Source organism: Tauraco erythrolophus, chromosome 23, assembly GCF_009769465.1.
Source record: "Tauraco erythrolophus isolate bTauEry1 chromosome 23, bTauEry1.pri, whole genome shotgun sequence".
Taxonomy (NCBI): Eukaryota; Metazoa; Chordata; class Aves; order Musophagiformes; family Musophagidae; genus Tauraco; species Tauraco erythrolophus.
The window spans coordinates 2,299,221-2,313,459 of record NC_141487.1 but is presented as its reverse complement, the minus strand read 5'-3'; the positions used below and the strand labels follow the sequence as shown (position 1 = coordinate 2,313,459).

The 14,239-nt window shown below is 43.1% G+C and overlaps 1 protein-coding gene across 1 annotated transcript in view; it reads left to right on the top strand.

Annotated features, from left to right (window-relative positions):
* The window catches only part of IFFO2 (intermediate filament family orphan 2), a 37,432-nt gene that overhangs the window by 14,150 nt on the left and 9,043 nt on the right, over positions 1-14,239 (top strand). The window contains exons 2-3 of the mRNA XM_086625711.1: positions 11,641-11,701; positions 11,966-12,061. Coding sequence (XP_086481837.1) covers positions 11,641-11,701; positions 11,966-12,061 — 157 coding nt within the window. The remainder of the gene's footprint in view (positions 1-11,640; positions 11,702-11,965; positions 12,062-14,239) is intronic.

Below are 14,239 nucleotides of genomic sequence, written 5' to 3'. Positions count from 1 at the left end.
CAAAATATCAAGGTCAGATCAGTAGTTAAATTTTTAGCAGGGAGGTGTAGGAGTTGGAAGTCGTATTTGGTGGCAGGCTGCAGAAAGCTTTTATTTGTTACAAATATTTGCTTAACAGTACCTAGTGTGCGGTTTACAATGGCGTGGAGTTGGTTTTTTTTGAAGTACTCATGTTAGTCTTGCATCTTAGCAAACTATTAAAACTGTATTGAAAGCCTGGAATCAGATTGATTTTTATTTTTTAAATTTTTTAAAAATTTATTTCTTTAAAGCCAGCGAAGCTTCAGATTCTGGGACGGGCACGCTGCTGCCTTTCTTGTGCTGTTTAAATACACTTGATTAAATTAAGAGCATTAAGCAATTTTTAAGTTTCCCTAAACAATAGATGGATTTTTCTGTGATTATTACATGAGTCAGTTATAATAATTCTCTTTCGCTGCTGAAACCCAGCACTGAAGTGTTGTTGGTAACTCCCTTATAAACAACCCAACTTCCAGTTTGCAGAAGGAATTTTTCTCGCTCTGTTCTGTTCTACTGTAGCCGGTATTTATTTCAGTAATGATGGGGAGGTCGGAGATGAGCTGTCCAAAGGAATCACATGGCTTTACTGGGACACTGGGATAATAGCATGCTGTGTTCCACAGTTCAGGCTCCCGTGCAGACTCCCCTCTGTCTGCACTGGCTCTCCCAAAGCTTGTTTTGACCTTTTTTCAGTGCAGGAGACTGCCATTCTACAAGTTTCTCACATTAGCACTTGTACCAGGCTATTTCTGTATGTTGACCGAAAGAATTTGAGATGAGTAGTTTATGGAATAATTGCAATATGATTCAAAAGCACTGCTTGGGCTACCGTTTCCTGCCCTGCTGTTGCAGGGTTAGCAAAAAGACTACTTCAAGATGTCCAACTTCTGCTTCTCATTTGTCCAGAGATGCTTGTACGTATCCGTGTCAGACCCACATAATGCAATTTAACCCCCCTGCCATACCACAGGTGGGTGGATAAACATCAAGCAGTTTCTCGGGAGGAGTAGAGGATAATGGGCACCTTTTTGACTTTTGCAGGAAGTAAAAACCCAAAATAGTCAGTACTTTTCAGGCTCAGAGTCTCCGTTCTGTTCTTTGTCCCTCACTGAAGTTTTATAGCATCGGCCACTGTATTTCAGCAATGTTTTCTTCGAAGAGGATGGTCGTTAGTCAGGAGTTTACTTGGATGAATATTCCAGCAATTTTATATGTATGCCTGTGCCAAAGTGCTAGGGCAAAGCCCCTGAATGTTTGACATACTAAATCCCATAAAATTGCAGCTTGTTGATAGGCAGAGTTGTAAAATAAATGTACATCCGTGATCACCTGTGCTTAATGCACGAGGTTTTATGTTGGCTAGAGATTTCCTTACATGGGAATTCAGTATTTGATAATTAACTCGTAGCTAGCAGCGCTATGCAGTAACGTAATCCTGTGCTTTTCAGCTTACCTGTTTCAAAATGAGTCAGAGGAGTTACTTTATCTGCAGTTGCGACAACAGTTTTATGGGGACGTACCATTCCTTGCCTTGGCTGTTTCATAAGCTGCGTTTGCAGTTGTCTTCTGCAGGCCTGGAGTACCCAGAGCTTTTCTGGATACTTCAGTGGTGAACAAGATGAGGGTTTGCCGTATTAATATGTAGAAATTAATGCAGTGCTGCTATTTTCTAGAAAATAATTTGATCAGACGGAACTGGCATGAGCACGGACTCAGCTATGAGCTAAAAATGAGACTGTAGTACAACAGCTTTTGGGACTGCTGGTCTGATCTCTATAGAAATGGGATTTCTTCCCGATTGTATTCGTTGCCCGAGCTCTCCTTTTCCTGTGGTTTGTAGTTGTGCTGTAGTCGGTGGGTTGCTGGCACAAGAAATGCCCATCAGCACTGTGAGACCAGTCAGAGGTAAATAAGAATAGCAACATGGGAAACAGCCTTAAAAATACGATGCTGTCCTCCAATATGATGACATCAAGATGTGTCCATCTTAAATTTCCGTTTTATTGTTAATAGAAACATATGTAGATAAAGAAAGGGAAAAAAATAAGCAGATATACCTACAAAATGGAGGAAATGCCTTGGACTTAAGTGGTACAAGAGGAAGAGAACTGAGAATTTGAGCATTGTCCCAGGAAGGCACAATTGTACCTAGCTACCTAGGCTACAATAAAATAGTTACAAAGATGACTTAATTCTGCACAGTCGAGCTAAAAAGAAGCCCAAAATGCAGTGTTCCGCATCTCATCTTGCCCAAAGTGTCATGCTGTGTCAGTCTCTGTCAGATGAGTGTTTGGGTGTAAACCTTATCAGATGTTTCGTGGTTAGACCTGATCCTCTTTACTATGCCATGTGTGGGCTGTATCGTATTCCTGAAATCACAACTGACTTGTCAAGCAAACCATCTGTCTGCCATTTCCTTGCAGAATAAGATGTCACTGCAGGTGTCTTGGAGGCACAGCGCTGGAAGGTCCCACTCCCCAGCAGTCTGCTGAATTCAGACTAATTTCAGAAATTGAGTATCCTGTTGGCGTAGGGAGTAGTAGTTGCCTGTCTTAATGACAAAGAGCAGCTTGTTAGAAGTTGATATCCTACCTAATTTAATTGTTTTGCAGCTCACCTCTATGATGTGTTTCTGATAGCTGCAAGGCTGTCTCAATAAAACTGAGGACTGATGCCAATAATTGGAAGTTTAAAGTTCATCATAACAGTTCCTTTTTGCAGTGGAACTTCCTAGAGGTAGGCTTGTGAGCTGTTCCTCTTCTATGTTGCACGTTTTCCCCCTCCTCACTTCTTTAATATTTGCCTGGTCTTGAGCTATTGCTGATTTTTTTAATTGTAGACTGTTTTGTCCTTTACTTTTCTCTTTTGGCTGCTTTTCCTTTATTTCAGAGAGCAAATCTGTAACACACACACACCGACAGGCGTTGCGTTTGCCCGAGTTGCTTTTTTCACAAGGCTCTTTTGTTACCAACAGATCTGGGCCAGCTTCGGTCACCGCTCAGCTTACTGGGAAGTGGAAGGCAGGCAGTCCCTGCTTTCTCATGTTACTGAGCAAATCCCTCTCCCCTTCCCTGGGGTACCCATGGAAAAAACTGCATTTCAGCTGTCAAAATCTGCAATAGATCCACACTGCAGATTTACTTGTTCATGCTTAAGAGATGTGTATTTGTTCTGTCACGAAGATTTTGACAGGGGTGAAAAGTGAATTTAAGTTGCTGGTGCTGAGGGGAATACAACTGGTGTTAATTCTGCCTGCAGTGCTTGGCTGCAGCCTCCCAGTGCCCACCACTCTGCCAAGAAGCAAATACAGTTTGATCTATTATTGCTTGTGTTCGTGGCTGCTGGGACAGGTTGGGCACAAATCTGTGAACCTGTCTCGACGCTCTGGCTGACGTAACAGGAGGAGACAGAAAGCAGTGTTGAGTTTACCTTCGGTATTGGTTATCACATCGTGAATTACATCGCAAGCCTCGCTCCGACAGCTCGCAATCCGATGGGATCTTATCAGCCAGAACGGTTTATGACTGACCAGAAATCATTTCTCTGCAGGAAACACTTGTATTCCTGTGATGAGCACAAGGGTTGAAGGTGTGGAGGACACTAGTGATAAAATGTGATTTTAATTATACTCTGATTCTAGAGTATGGATACTTTATAAATAAAGATTGAATAGACAAGAGGCCTTTTGTGGTTTCGCTCCTTAAAGTGCAAAAGCTCCATTCCTCCAAAGCAATTATCATTTCCCTGTGCCTGAGATGCATGGCAGTAGCAGAAGAGCCATGCAGAAACGTCAGGATGCTGTGAGCTTGCCTGAAAGGCTAAAAAGGATGACCTTACCTGATCAGGTTCCTTTCAGGACGGCGTACTCCTGGCCACTGCTGGTAGGGGTTGTGGCTTTGAGCACCTCTCGCAGGTGTAACCTGCTAAGCAATATTTGAAATAATTTGTAGCTGCAGAATAGGCAGGTCGGTGATACGCAGGTTTGGGTTATGTTGTCGTGGGCCCAGTCTTTAGGACAACAGGAAATAAGTTCAGAGAGGTGAAGAGCAGGCAGTACGTGGGGAAAGAGGAGGCTGTACAAAACTTTTCTTTCCAATGGAAGTAACATCTACTTGCAGAAATTCTGGTCTCTCTCCTGCAGAACGGCTTAGAAACCAGGATGCTGGTTAGGCTATAAACACAAGGGAAAAGAAAAGACTTCTTTGCATGGCACTTGTTCAGCTCAGAGCTCCAGCACCTCTGCTGTTCTGAGAGCAAGCTGGATTGAAGTTCTTCAGTCAAGAGCAGTTAGACAATCGGGGAAGATGGTTCTCTGCACTCAGCCTTACTTAACATGAAAGCTGAAGCTTGATGGCTTTAGCTGTTTTACCCTATTTCTCAGTTTACCTACAGTGAAAAAAAAAAAAAATCATTATTTCTTTTCAGGCAGCGGTATTTCAAATGAATTTGCTGCTGTGTGATGTGGAAGTAGACTACCAGCACTAATAGCCTTGAATGCTCTGGTAAATGGAAGGCTTTCAAGAATATTTTTTTTTCTTCGCTTGTTTAACGATGATGTTGAAAATAACAGAAGTTCATAACTGGTACTTTGGCATCATACAAAGTCCTTTGCAAGAACAGATCTCTTGTCAAAACACCCAACAGCAGCCTCACCTGCTGTGTTAGACTTGTTTTGAATAAGTATCTCGTGGCTTTGTTGATGGACTTCACTTGCTGGGAGCGAGTACAAAAGGAGAGATCCAAAGCTTAACCGAGTATCCGAAGACATCTCAGGTTTAAAACTGGCCATTATTTAGTGCAGTGTTGTTTGCAAGAATAAGTCGTGCAGCAGCATATGACTTGTAGCTGTGTAGCTTCAAATGTGTTTAATGTTGCTGTGAATATTGCACAATTACACATGGATTCTCCTAATGTGTTAGAAGCACCATAATTTTCTTCATAAAGGAATGCAGGCATGGTGGTTGCTTCTACTTGAAGTTGTTGAACTCTTGTGATATTATGTATGGCTTTGGTTTAAACACTTTGTGTGGTCAGGGACAAAACACAAATGGACTCGCCGATGATTTTTATTGTGGTTCCAGTAGCAGGCTGGAGCATCTTTCCAGGTGTATGTAATCGGGAGGCATAATTACGCGATGTTTTTCTGTATAGTAAGTCCTTTTAGTAATTCTCTTCACAAGCAATTGCTGTTGTTCAAAGGCCTGTATGCTGCTTCAAGTAGAGCACAGGTCTAGAATATTAATATTAACCTTTCTATATAATGAAACACCCAAGTACTAACAGTGCAAAGGGTACAAGTTCTGCTACGCACTGTTTTTACCTGTATCATCTACACCTTTGCTACAGGTTCAAGGATGCACGCTCTGCTGTCGCTCTGATGTTGGGGAAATTCGATGCTACAATGACTGAGGTGTAGCAAGGAGAATCCATGGAGAGGATGTTACTTGCAACAAGCAAGAAACATGACTTCATTCAAGAGTGCTGCTGCTGTTGTGTTACAGCCAGGCTTTAATGGAATTGGGCATTCCCATTCAATTAATATGTTTTACACGGAGCCCATCAACTCACATTTAATTTGCTTCAGTAAGAAGTCAGGGCATGTGGGATCAAACGGTCTGTGCTTGGGATAATCTGGAAGAATTCCTGTGTGACAGCATCTTAAAAATGCTCACTGAAACAAGAGGTAGCATTTGTGAATAAACTAATTGCTTAATGCAGCCTTATATCTAATTTACCGCTAAACTAAGGCTGCGTAGGAAAATGATCTCTTAAGCAAGGATTCTAGAAGCAGAGAGAATGGTACTTTTTTTTTTTTTTGCTTAACAAAATAAAGAAGGCTTCATAGAGGGTGGTTTTTTTTTTTGAAACCAAGTCCATCTTGCATGGTGCAGTGCTTTTGAGCAAATGAAAACACGCAGACAGCTGTGTGTATTTATGATCCCAAACTGTCTTCTCCTCTCGACAGCGGTGTGGTGAGGTTGCAGATGTAGGGTCTTACCTCACTTAACAAATACCGTTGCAAAGGCTTAAATAGAGGCTGACCTTGCAGCAGAATTTTAGTATCATGAAGGTTTCTCTACATCTGTCCAGAAAGTCTTGATGTGATACCCCATACTACCCAGTATGTTTGTCTCCCCCAGCACGCCCTGCCCAGATTTCTGCCCTGGCAGATGACAGGCTTAGGCTGTGGATCCTTTTGTGTGGGAATATAAGTTTGTACATCTGACGAGCCGTTAATTCGAAAGAAATCAGTGTCTAATAAGCAGAGTTGTAAACTGTAATGTTGATAGTTATTATCTAGGTGTTGGAGCGGGGATTAGTGGGCATGTTACTACAGACCCACGGCGAGAGGCGGCACGTAGCGACCGTGAGTAACGCGGAGTGATTACATCGGTTGGGCTTGTGCACATGGAGTGTTAAATCTCCTGCCAGCGCTGGTGAGCAGCTTTTGGAGCTCCTGTAAACAACCTATGGGCGTCGGAAAGATCCCAACGCACAAAAGAACAAGCAGTGCTGCCACAAAGGAACAGTCTCTAACCTGTGCCGGCGGAGTACAAAGCCTCCCGGGCAGTGCCAGGGGTGTAATTACATGGTCCTGCCATAGCATGGGTGTTTTCTTCCATCTTCTTGCAGGTGTGGTACATCAGAGAATGCATCTTGGATGCTTTGTATCCAACAGATGAGCAGGGCTGGATGCATCTCGTGCCAGAACTGGAATAGTGGTGTCTTAGCATGCAAGAAAAAACAACGATGCTGTTCCCTGAACAGTTCATCTGTTCCCTGAACAGTTCATCCGTTCACTGTGTTTATGTTTTCAGGAATCGTGAGTGTTTTATAGACATTTTTCAAACTAATACTTTTGTTTCCTGTTGTGGACTTAAGCACACAAGAACTATTATGTTTCTCTTTCTACTACTGCTTTTCTCCCTCTGAACTGATGGGAAGACACTCCAGCAATAATGAAACGGAGTGGAAAGCTTCAGAGTCAGTACCTGAGCGACTGGCACGGGAAAAACTTAGACCACTGTAAATGTCTTCTGTTGTTCTGCTTCTGTTTGGTGGTTTTCTTCTCTGCATGACCGGTATAAAACTACCAGGAAGAAGGATCTTGTCTTCCTGAAGAGGTTTTCTTATGGAAAAAATGTGTTGTCATTAAATGTTATTGCAGGAATATTTGCTTCCTTGAGGGAGGGATATTTTTGATGAAAGAAATAGTGCAGCTGATACCATCAGGCATCATTAACTATCAACTGGTCTGCTTACGCCTTTCTGCCTCGAGCAAAACCATATTTGAAACAGTGGGTTTGTATCGGGCGCATCTTGTAGCTCGGTGTCTAAATAATACCCTACTCACATCTAAAAATCCTGAGTTTGTGAAAGAAAATCAGCCAACAGTTTTTGGAAAGGCAAACTTCTCTAAAACTAACTTTTTATTCTGAGGAGATTTTGTGAATCTGCTCCAGTGGGCAATTCCCTTCACCGCTCAATCTTCCTAAACTTGACTTGGCACTGGGAGAGAAGGAAGGCAGATGTTTGTGTTGGTTGACACAGGTGTTCAGGGAGTAGGAAAGTGTTCTGAACCTTGTGTCAACATAGACTGCTCACTTTAGTTTTGTTAACATTAAGGCTCGAAAACTTAGAGAAGCTTTTAAGAGGCATTATCCAGTTCTCGAGATGTCTCCATTGGCTTTCTTTGGTGTCGGAGAAAATGTTAGTATTGGTGAACTGGTAGCAACTCTTCCAGTTTCAAAGGAAAGAGAAATTTATGGTGTGACTCAGCTTTACAAGAACAGCGCTTTGAGCAATGTTAATCCTAGCTGACGATTCATGTGTTTTGTTTGTCTAATATCCTTGTAATGTAGCTGTTCCCATTAAAGAAAGCCAGCATCCTTTGTTCTCCTCTAAGCTATGTAAGACACGACTGCAGAAGTAGTTTGGGGCCCAAGCTGCAATGACTAAATGCTGCTGGAATGTAATGCGTCACATCTGGTAAAAGGGGAAGAGATCCACAGCTTCCAAAGTCCAGACTAGCCCTTTTATTTGGGGAGTGGGTAGGGGATGATTTGAACTAAAACATCCCTGGGAGGTGGGAAGGAAGGAAGGAAGGAAAAAAGCTTGGTTAGATTTGAAATTCATATTGCTGCTTATTATTTTTTTTTTTAAGAAATAACTGCAAATATTATAAGAAGCGCTAAGTCTGGTAGATTTAGGTGGCAACGTTTGCCTTTCTGCGTCAGAAAAAAGATTTTTGGGTACAGCTGGAAATCATAGCAATGGATGTATCCGAGCCAAGAATTAAATGTAGTTGAGAGCAGCAGGAGCAGCTGGCTAGTCCATATCCTGCAGCACATACGTGAAGACTGGTGGGTGTTTTAGCCTATGGTATGTACAGCCTATGGTATGTACAGCCTATGGTATGTACAGCCGTTTCCCTTTTGGGTGTTCCAGTCCTGCTCCTTCCTGCTGCTGCTTCTCCGTCGATATCCAGCACCGGCGTTACCCTTCGGCTCTGCTTATGCTGCGGAGGTGGTTAGTCAGGTGGTGGTTCCCTCTTCCTCGAGACGAGGGGGAGGCTTTGGGCCCTTTCATGGGCGTTTTGAGAAGTGGTGTCACTGGTTCTGTTTGCAAAGGAGCAGAGGGCATCCGCAGCCTGCTGGGATTAAGACTGGAAGACTGAGTCTTCTGCTTTTAGACGGTAACTGAAGAGAAAAATATCGATGAGTATAAATTACTGGGAGAATAATTTAGAGTGTGTTGAATATTAAAGAGGTCAGAGCCATAGTTAGCGTCCTCTTCAGTGGCGTGCTGACTCCCGACTGCTGCGTGTGTTGGCACTGCCAAGGTCCTGTTTAACATCTGGTGTGTTACAGCACATAGGGGATGATCACATCGATGAGCAAGCTTGCTATTGTCCCACTTCCTGGGAAGTTGAAGTGGAGAATTAATCCTCTGCTCCATTGTCAGCCTCTACCTTCCCATCCGTCTCCTTCCTCTCTTTGTTACAAATCATCTCCTGAGGTTTAAGGGTGAGGGGAAAGTAAGATTGGCATTTTTAGCTTTTAAATGAGGTTAATCAGCTTGGTGGTGGGTGGGAGAAATGTGCTTGGAGGTTAAGAATGTGATATTACTGGTTAGCAGGACCCTTATTTATAAGTCCAGTGTAGATTTCCTTCTGTTAAGCATCAACTTTTGGGTTAAAAATTACCTGGTTGTTTTATTGTTCCTATAATTAAGAGAAACACAGAAATTGTGGGGAAGGTGAGTATGTGTGTAAAAGAAGGCATCCTTTTCCTCCTCTCTTGAAGCCATGTTCTTGAGTTTGACGGAAGGGAGTTAGGGCTGTAAATCACTATTCTGCCAAATGCACTGTAACTGGCACAAAGGGAAGGAATGGAACTACTGGAATTTCTGCAGGATGAGGAAGGTTAGTTGGAGCAGACTTTGAGATGCATAATTTTGGTAACTGTGTGGAATGGCTGAACTGCTGGGGAGGAACACTAACCTTTTCTGCTAGCTTTTGGCATAGTCAGGAAAAATATGCAGATACGTTTTCCAAAAATATATCCTTTTTTAATTTTTTTTTTCCAAATACACAGTGCACTGTGGAGATGCAGATAATACAGCAGGATAACCTGAATGCAGCCAGTATTCCTCATCTCAACAGTTAAAACCTTGAGAAGCAGCATATCAATTTTTGCAGTGTCTGCTTGACTTCCATCCATAAATGACAGCCTGCTGGCAGAAGGACCAGGAGGAATGATTAAAGCCATGCAACACTCCATCTGTAACAGGAGGAGACCATCTTACAGACTGCCAATATAATTGACTGCTTTAATTAATTTCACCTTCTTGACTTTAATACCAAAATCTGAAAAACTAAGTTGCTGTTTTTATAGAAATGTATATGTGATTAGTAGTCAAAACCCAAATACGATGTGGAAATACAAGCTAAAACGTTTAATAACAAATGCAAATTTCAGCTTAAATATTTTACTCTGCTTGGCAGTAAATCCTCACTGGTAAAAAGATGCACGAGTCTTCCTGTGTAAATCCAACTCCAGCTGCACAATGGGGAATTCACACGCCGTGATGTTGGATATTCCTGCACCACAATAGCAGGAAAGAGCGGATGGAGCCGGCGTGTCATCTTGGCACTGCGCTCGTCGGAGGAGCTGCTGCGCGGAGATGTAACCAGTTCAGGTGCCTCCAGTGGCACCGTAGCTGCCTGCATCCTTTCCTGCCATTCCAGATGGGATTCTGTCTGCAGAGATGTGTGGAGTAGCATGGTGATTATGTACGCAGACTGAAAATCCCCTGCCTCAGTGGGAATATCCCCTGATCTGGCCATCACCAGATGACTTTGTGGATTTGGAAATGGGATGAAACGATGCGTTTTGGCAGATTTAACCTTGCATTTGCAAGAATGCTTTGATTGAGTAGATACCCGAGCCCACGGTCAGCCGTTTTTGGTTAAACTATAAAAAGTGTTGAGGTGGCAACAGAAATTATTGTTGTTTTTTTTTTTTTTCAGAGATTATGTTCACGGGATTGTTTTTAGTCGTGTGGTATCTAAAGTTCCGTTTCCATGGGTGTAATTCCTGTTGTTATAATACACTGGGCAAGTAGATTTCGATGAGATCTAAGGAAGAAATTCTTCCCTCTGAGGGTGGTGAGGCACTGGACCAGGTTGCCCAGAGAAGCTGTGGCTGCCCCATCCCTGGCAGTGTTCAAGGCCAGGTTGGATGAGGCTTTGGGCAACCTGGTGTAGTGGAAGGTGTCCCTGCCCATGGCAGGGGGGTTGGAACTGGATGGTCTTTGAGGTCCCTTCCAACCCAAACCATTCTGTGATTCTGAGTCTCATGTAGCACTACTGCAGTGGCACACATTTTACTTTCTCCCTCCCCCAAACTCAAGCCATGTCCACGCGCATGAACATCTATTGTTGACGTTTTTAAGAATCTCAGCTTTTGAGGCAGCATTGTCAAATACTGGTTTTTGCTCTTTAAAGGGTTTCAGTGCTTAAAAAGAGGAACTGCCAGATATTTTTACACTTAATCCAATAATGAATGCAAACATAATGATGTTTGCAGTGTGAGGTTTAATTATACAGTTTGTAACTGCAATTCCTTTCTTCTGCCCTTTGAGGACTGCAGCAGCAGTCAGTCTCTATACCCTGCATTCAAGGAGGTTTGCCGAGGACTCCGGGCAACTGTAGTGCTTAGAAATGACTGAGGCATGTAGAGTGTTCAGGATTTTGATGTAGATGACACATATACATATGAATTGATTGGACCAAATGGATAAATTGTAAGACTCCAGATTCAGATACCTTCAACCGATTCTTTTTGCACTGGCAGCTTCCCACTTTATTTGCAACCAAATATTGGGCAGAAGTGTAGGAGGAATGCTGATCCCAATGACAGTGGATTTAGCTTTTTTTCTCTTGTAGTCTTACATTACTGGTTTGAGGGTGTGCAAGTGAGGGGGGGACCATCTGCTTTACATTTCAACTAACTGTCATCATCCTACAGCTATCAGAAGACTGGTGATTTGGGGGGAAAAAAAATAAAAGTGCTTTCTTCCATAGTTAACACTTTGCCTGTGAATCTTGTCTTTCAGATGGGAAGAGGAGCTGACGAGAAGAATGAGTCTGGAGTCCATGGTAGAAACCTTACGAGAGGTATGTATCGAAAGGTGTAGGTTTTCTCTGCACCTTTTATTCTGCTAGTAATCCTTTGAATTTGTCTTTTAATTCAAAAACTCTCTTCTCGCTAGAGCAGCTGGCCGCTTTGCTGGAGAATAGTGTTAATGTTTGGAAGCTGAAGCAGGAAGATGCTGAATTTTCTGTGGGGGTGGTGACGTGCCTTGTGAGCCCGGCTCGGGTGAAGTGAGGAAGCACATGTCGGGCTGGCACCCTTAGTTCTCTGCCTGCTTTCTCTTGCAGGAGGCGCAGGAAGCGGAAGCTCTCCAGGAGGAGTTAAATGAAAAGATTGAGAGACTGAAAGCAGAACTTGTGGTCTTTAAGGGTCTGATGAGTGATGTAAGTACACTGGGGAGCAGCCTGGCCAGCTCCCACTGCCTTTGTGAAGTGTGTGTGTCATGCAAATGGCTTCATTCATAAAAAGGTTCTGGTCTTAGTGAGTGCTGCTTTGTAGTTAGCATTATGGCTGCCTTTATGACCTAATGCATCAGACAGATCACCCTTCCCCCTGCTTCCTGTCTGGTCTGTGTAGAGATGCATTAACTTGCTGCTTAGCCCATAACCCGGACTCTTCCCTCCCTTCCCCGTTCTCCACAGCTGGCAGTGCCGGCGTTCGGATCCGCAGCCGTGACAAAAAACGTTGGAGAACTCACACGTTAGGGTGAAGGGTTCAGCACCGTGTGCTGCTGACGAGGGGCCTTTTGCCCTGAGTCACGCCAGGAAGCCGTGCTCAAAAAGGAACACGCCATTTACGTTTCCCAGCTCCCTTTGCGAACACTGAAGAGATTAACCCAGTATCACTGGTTCAGGCATCTGGCTTTGTTTCCAGTGTTGCTTCGACCTAATTTTTTTAAAACAACTTGTGTTCTCATGTCTCGTTAGATACTGACTTTCATTCGAAGCTGGGGGATCTTTTAGACTAGGACTGGAGAATTTTCTTATATTTTAGACATGCTGAGAGCACATACACATGCAGATATGTAGAAAGCTAAGCCAGGTGAATGTTTAGGTGCCTTTCTCTGTAAGACCGAAGTAGTGCTGATGCCAGTTGTCTAATGAATATGTCCTATTATGTTTATTTATTCTGTAATTTTGTGTGGAACTGCTTCCTTCTGCCTTTATACAAGCTTGCAGAACCTGCTCCCTGGTGTCAAATACATGCTCTCAGGGCCACTAGATCTGTTCATGGGAAATTTGGCAGTTAGCTGTCTCTCCTTTTGGTCTTCAGTCGAGACCAGGCATGCTTGGTTAGAGGCAGCGTGAGAGGGAGGAACTTGTTAGGGCTGCATCACCGTGGTCACTTCTTTGCTGGGGAGATGTTGCTCAGTGTGTACAAAAAGGGTGGCTGTGAACACAAACATCCTCCTTGACTTAGGAGAAAGTGTGCTTTGGGCTTTGCAGGCTCTGCAGGGGAGAAGGGAGCCAAGGGAAGGCAGAGCAGAGAGAATGCGGTTTGAATCTCGCTGTGTAAATATTTAGAGCAGAGAAATGCAAAACGTTGGCACGTGACTCTTGCTTTCCTGCAGATAAGAATCCCTGGTACCTGTTCAGTTGATAAGATTGTGTTTAGAGTGTGTCAGTGTTTAGAGATTTCTTTTTCTCAGTGTGTTTGGGGGGGAAAAAAAAAAAAGAAGTCTGTCTTGTCCAAAGGTATTTGACAGGGGCTGAAGAAGAACTCTGTCTAATAATTAAAATCAAACAAACAAAACCCCAACCAACCTAAAGGTTTCTTCTTGGAAAAGTGATTTGGTATTTACAAAAGCTCTGCAGAGTGTTTCTGCTTTTCTGGTCAAAGTGGAAGCATTGCCTGGCCATTCAAGTGGTACTTTCCAACCAAGTAAGCCTCGTCTAGGCTGGAAAATATGCTTTTTGTGGAACAATGTTTCTTCATAAGGAGCCAGCTGTACTGTCTTGAGTGGGAGTATCTCTTATAAATTATGTTTATTACTGCTGCTCAGAGTGAAGCAAGACAAAATATTTTTTCATGCAGAATTTTTGCTAGGCTGGAAGCCAGTTTAATGCCAATGAGGAGCATTTTCTGTGTCACAAGCTTTCATGGATCTTGTTAGATCCAGGCTAGATTTTATGTTTTCATGGTATGTATGAAGTTGCTGAGTAGCCTGGATTCTGTTTTTACAGCAGCTTCTTCTTGCAGGCACAGTTTTTCTGTCTGAAGTCGGGGGGAAGTGTTGCATATTCACCAGCTTTTAGATTTCATTCTATTCTGCATATGCTCGACAGGGTTTTTTCTCCTCCATTTTTAAAGCTGTATTGACCCATAAAAGTTTACTGTTGCCTCATCTAGCAGTTGTTTTGGGGTGGGTATAGGTTTTTCAGTGGCAAATCACTCTGAGTTGAAATTTTAATTAGAGTCGGCTGTGAATGTTAATTGTTAGCTGTCTGGTCTGTTTAGATTGTCCGTGCACTGCCTTTCCCGGCGAACAAGATGTAATATTGTTTAAGAATGATATGCCCTGGGGTTGGAGAGATACTGTGGGGTATCTCTTCTTTCCTGAA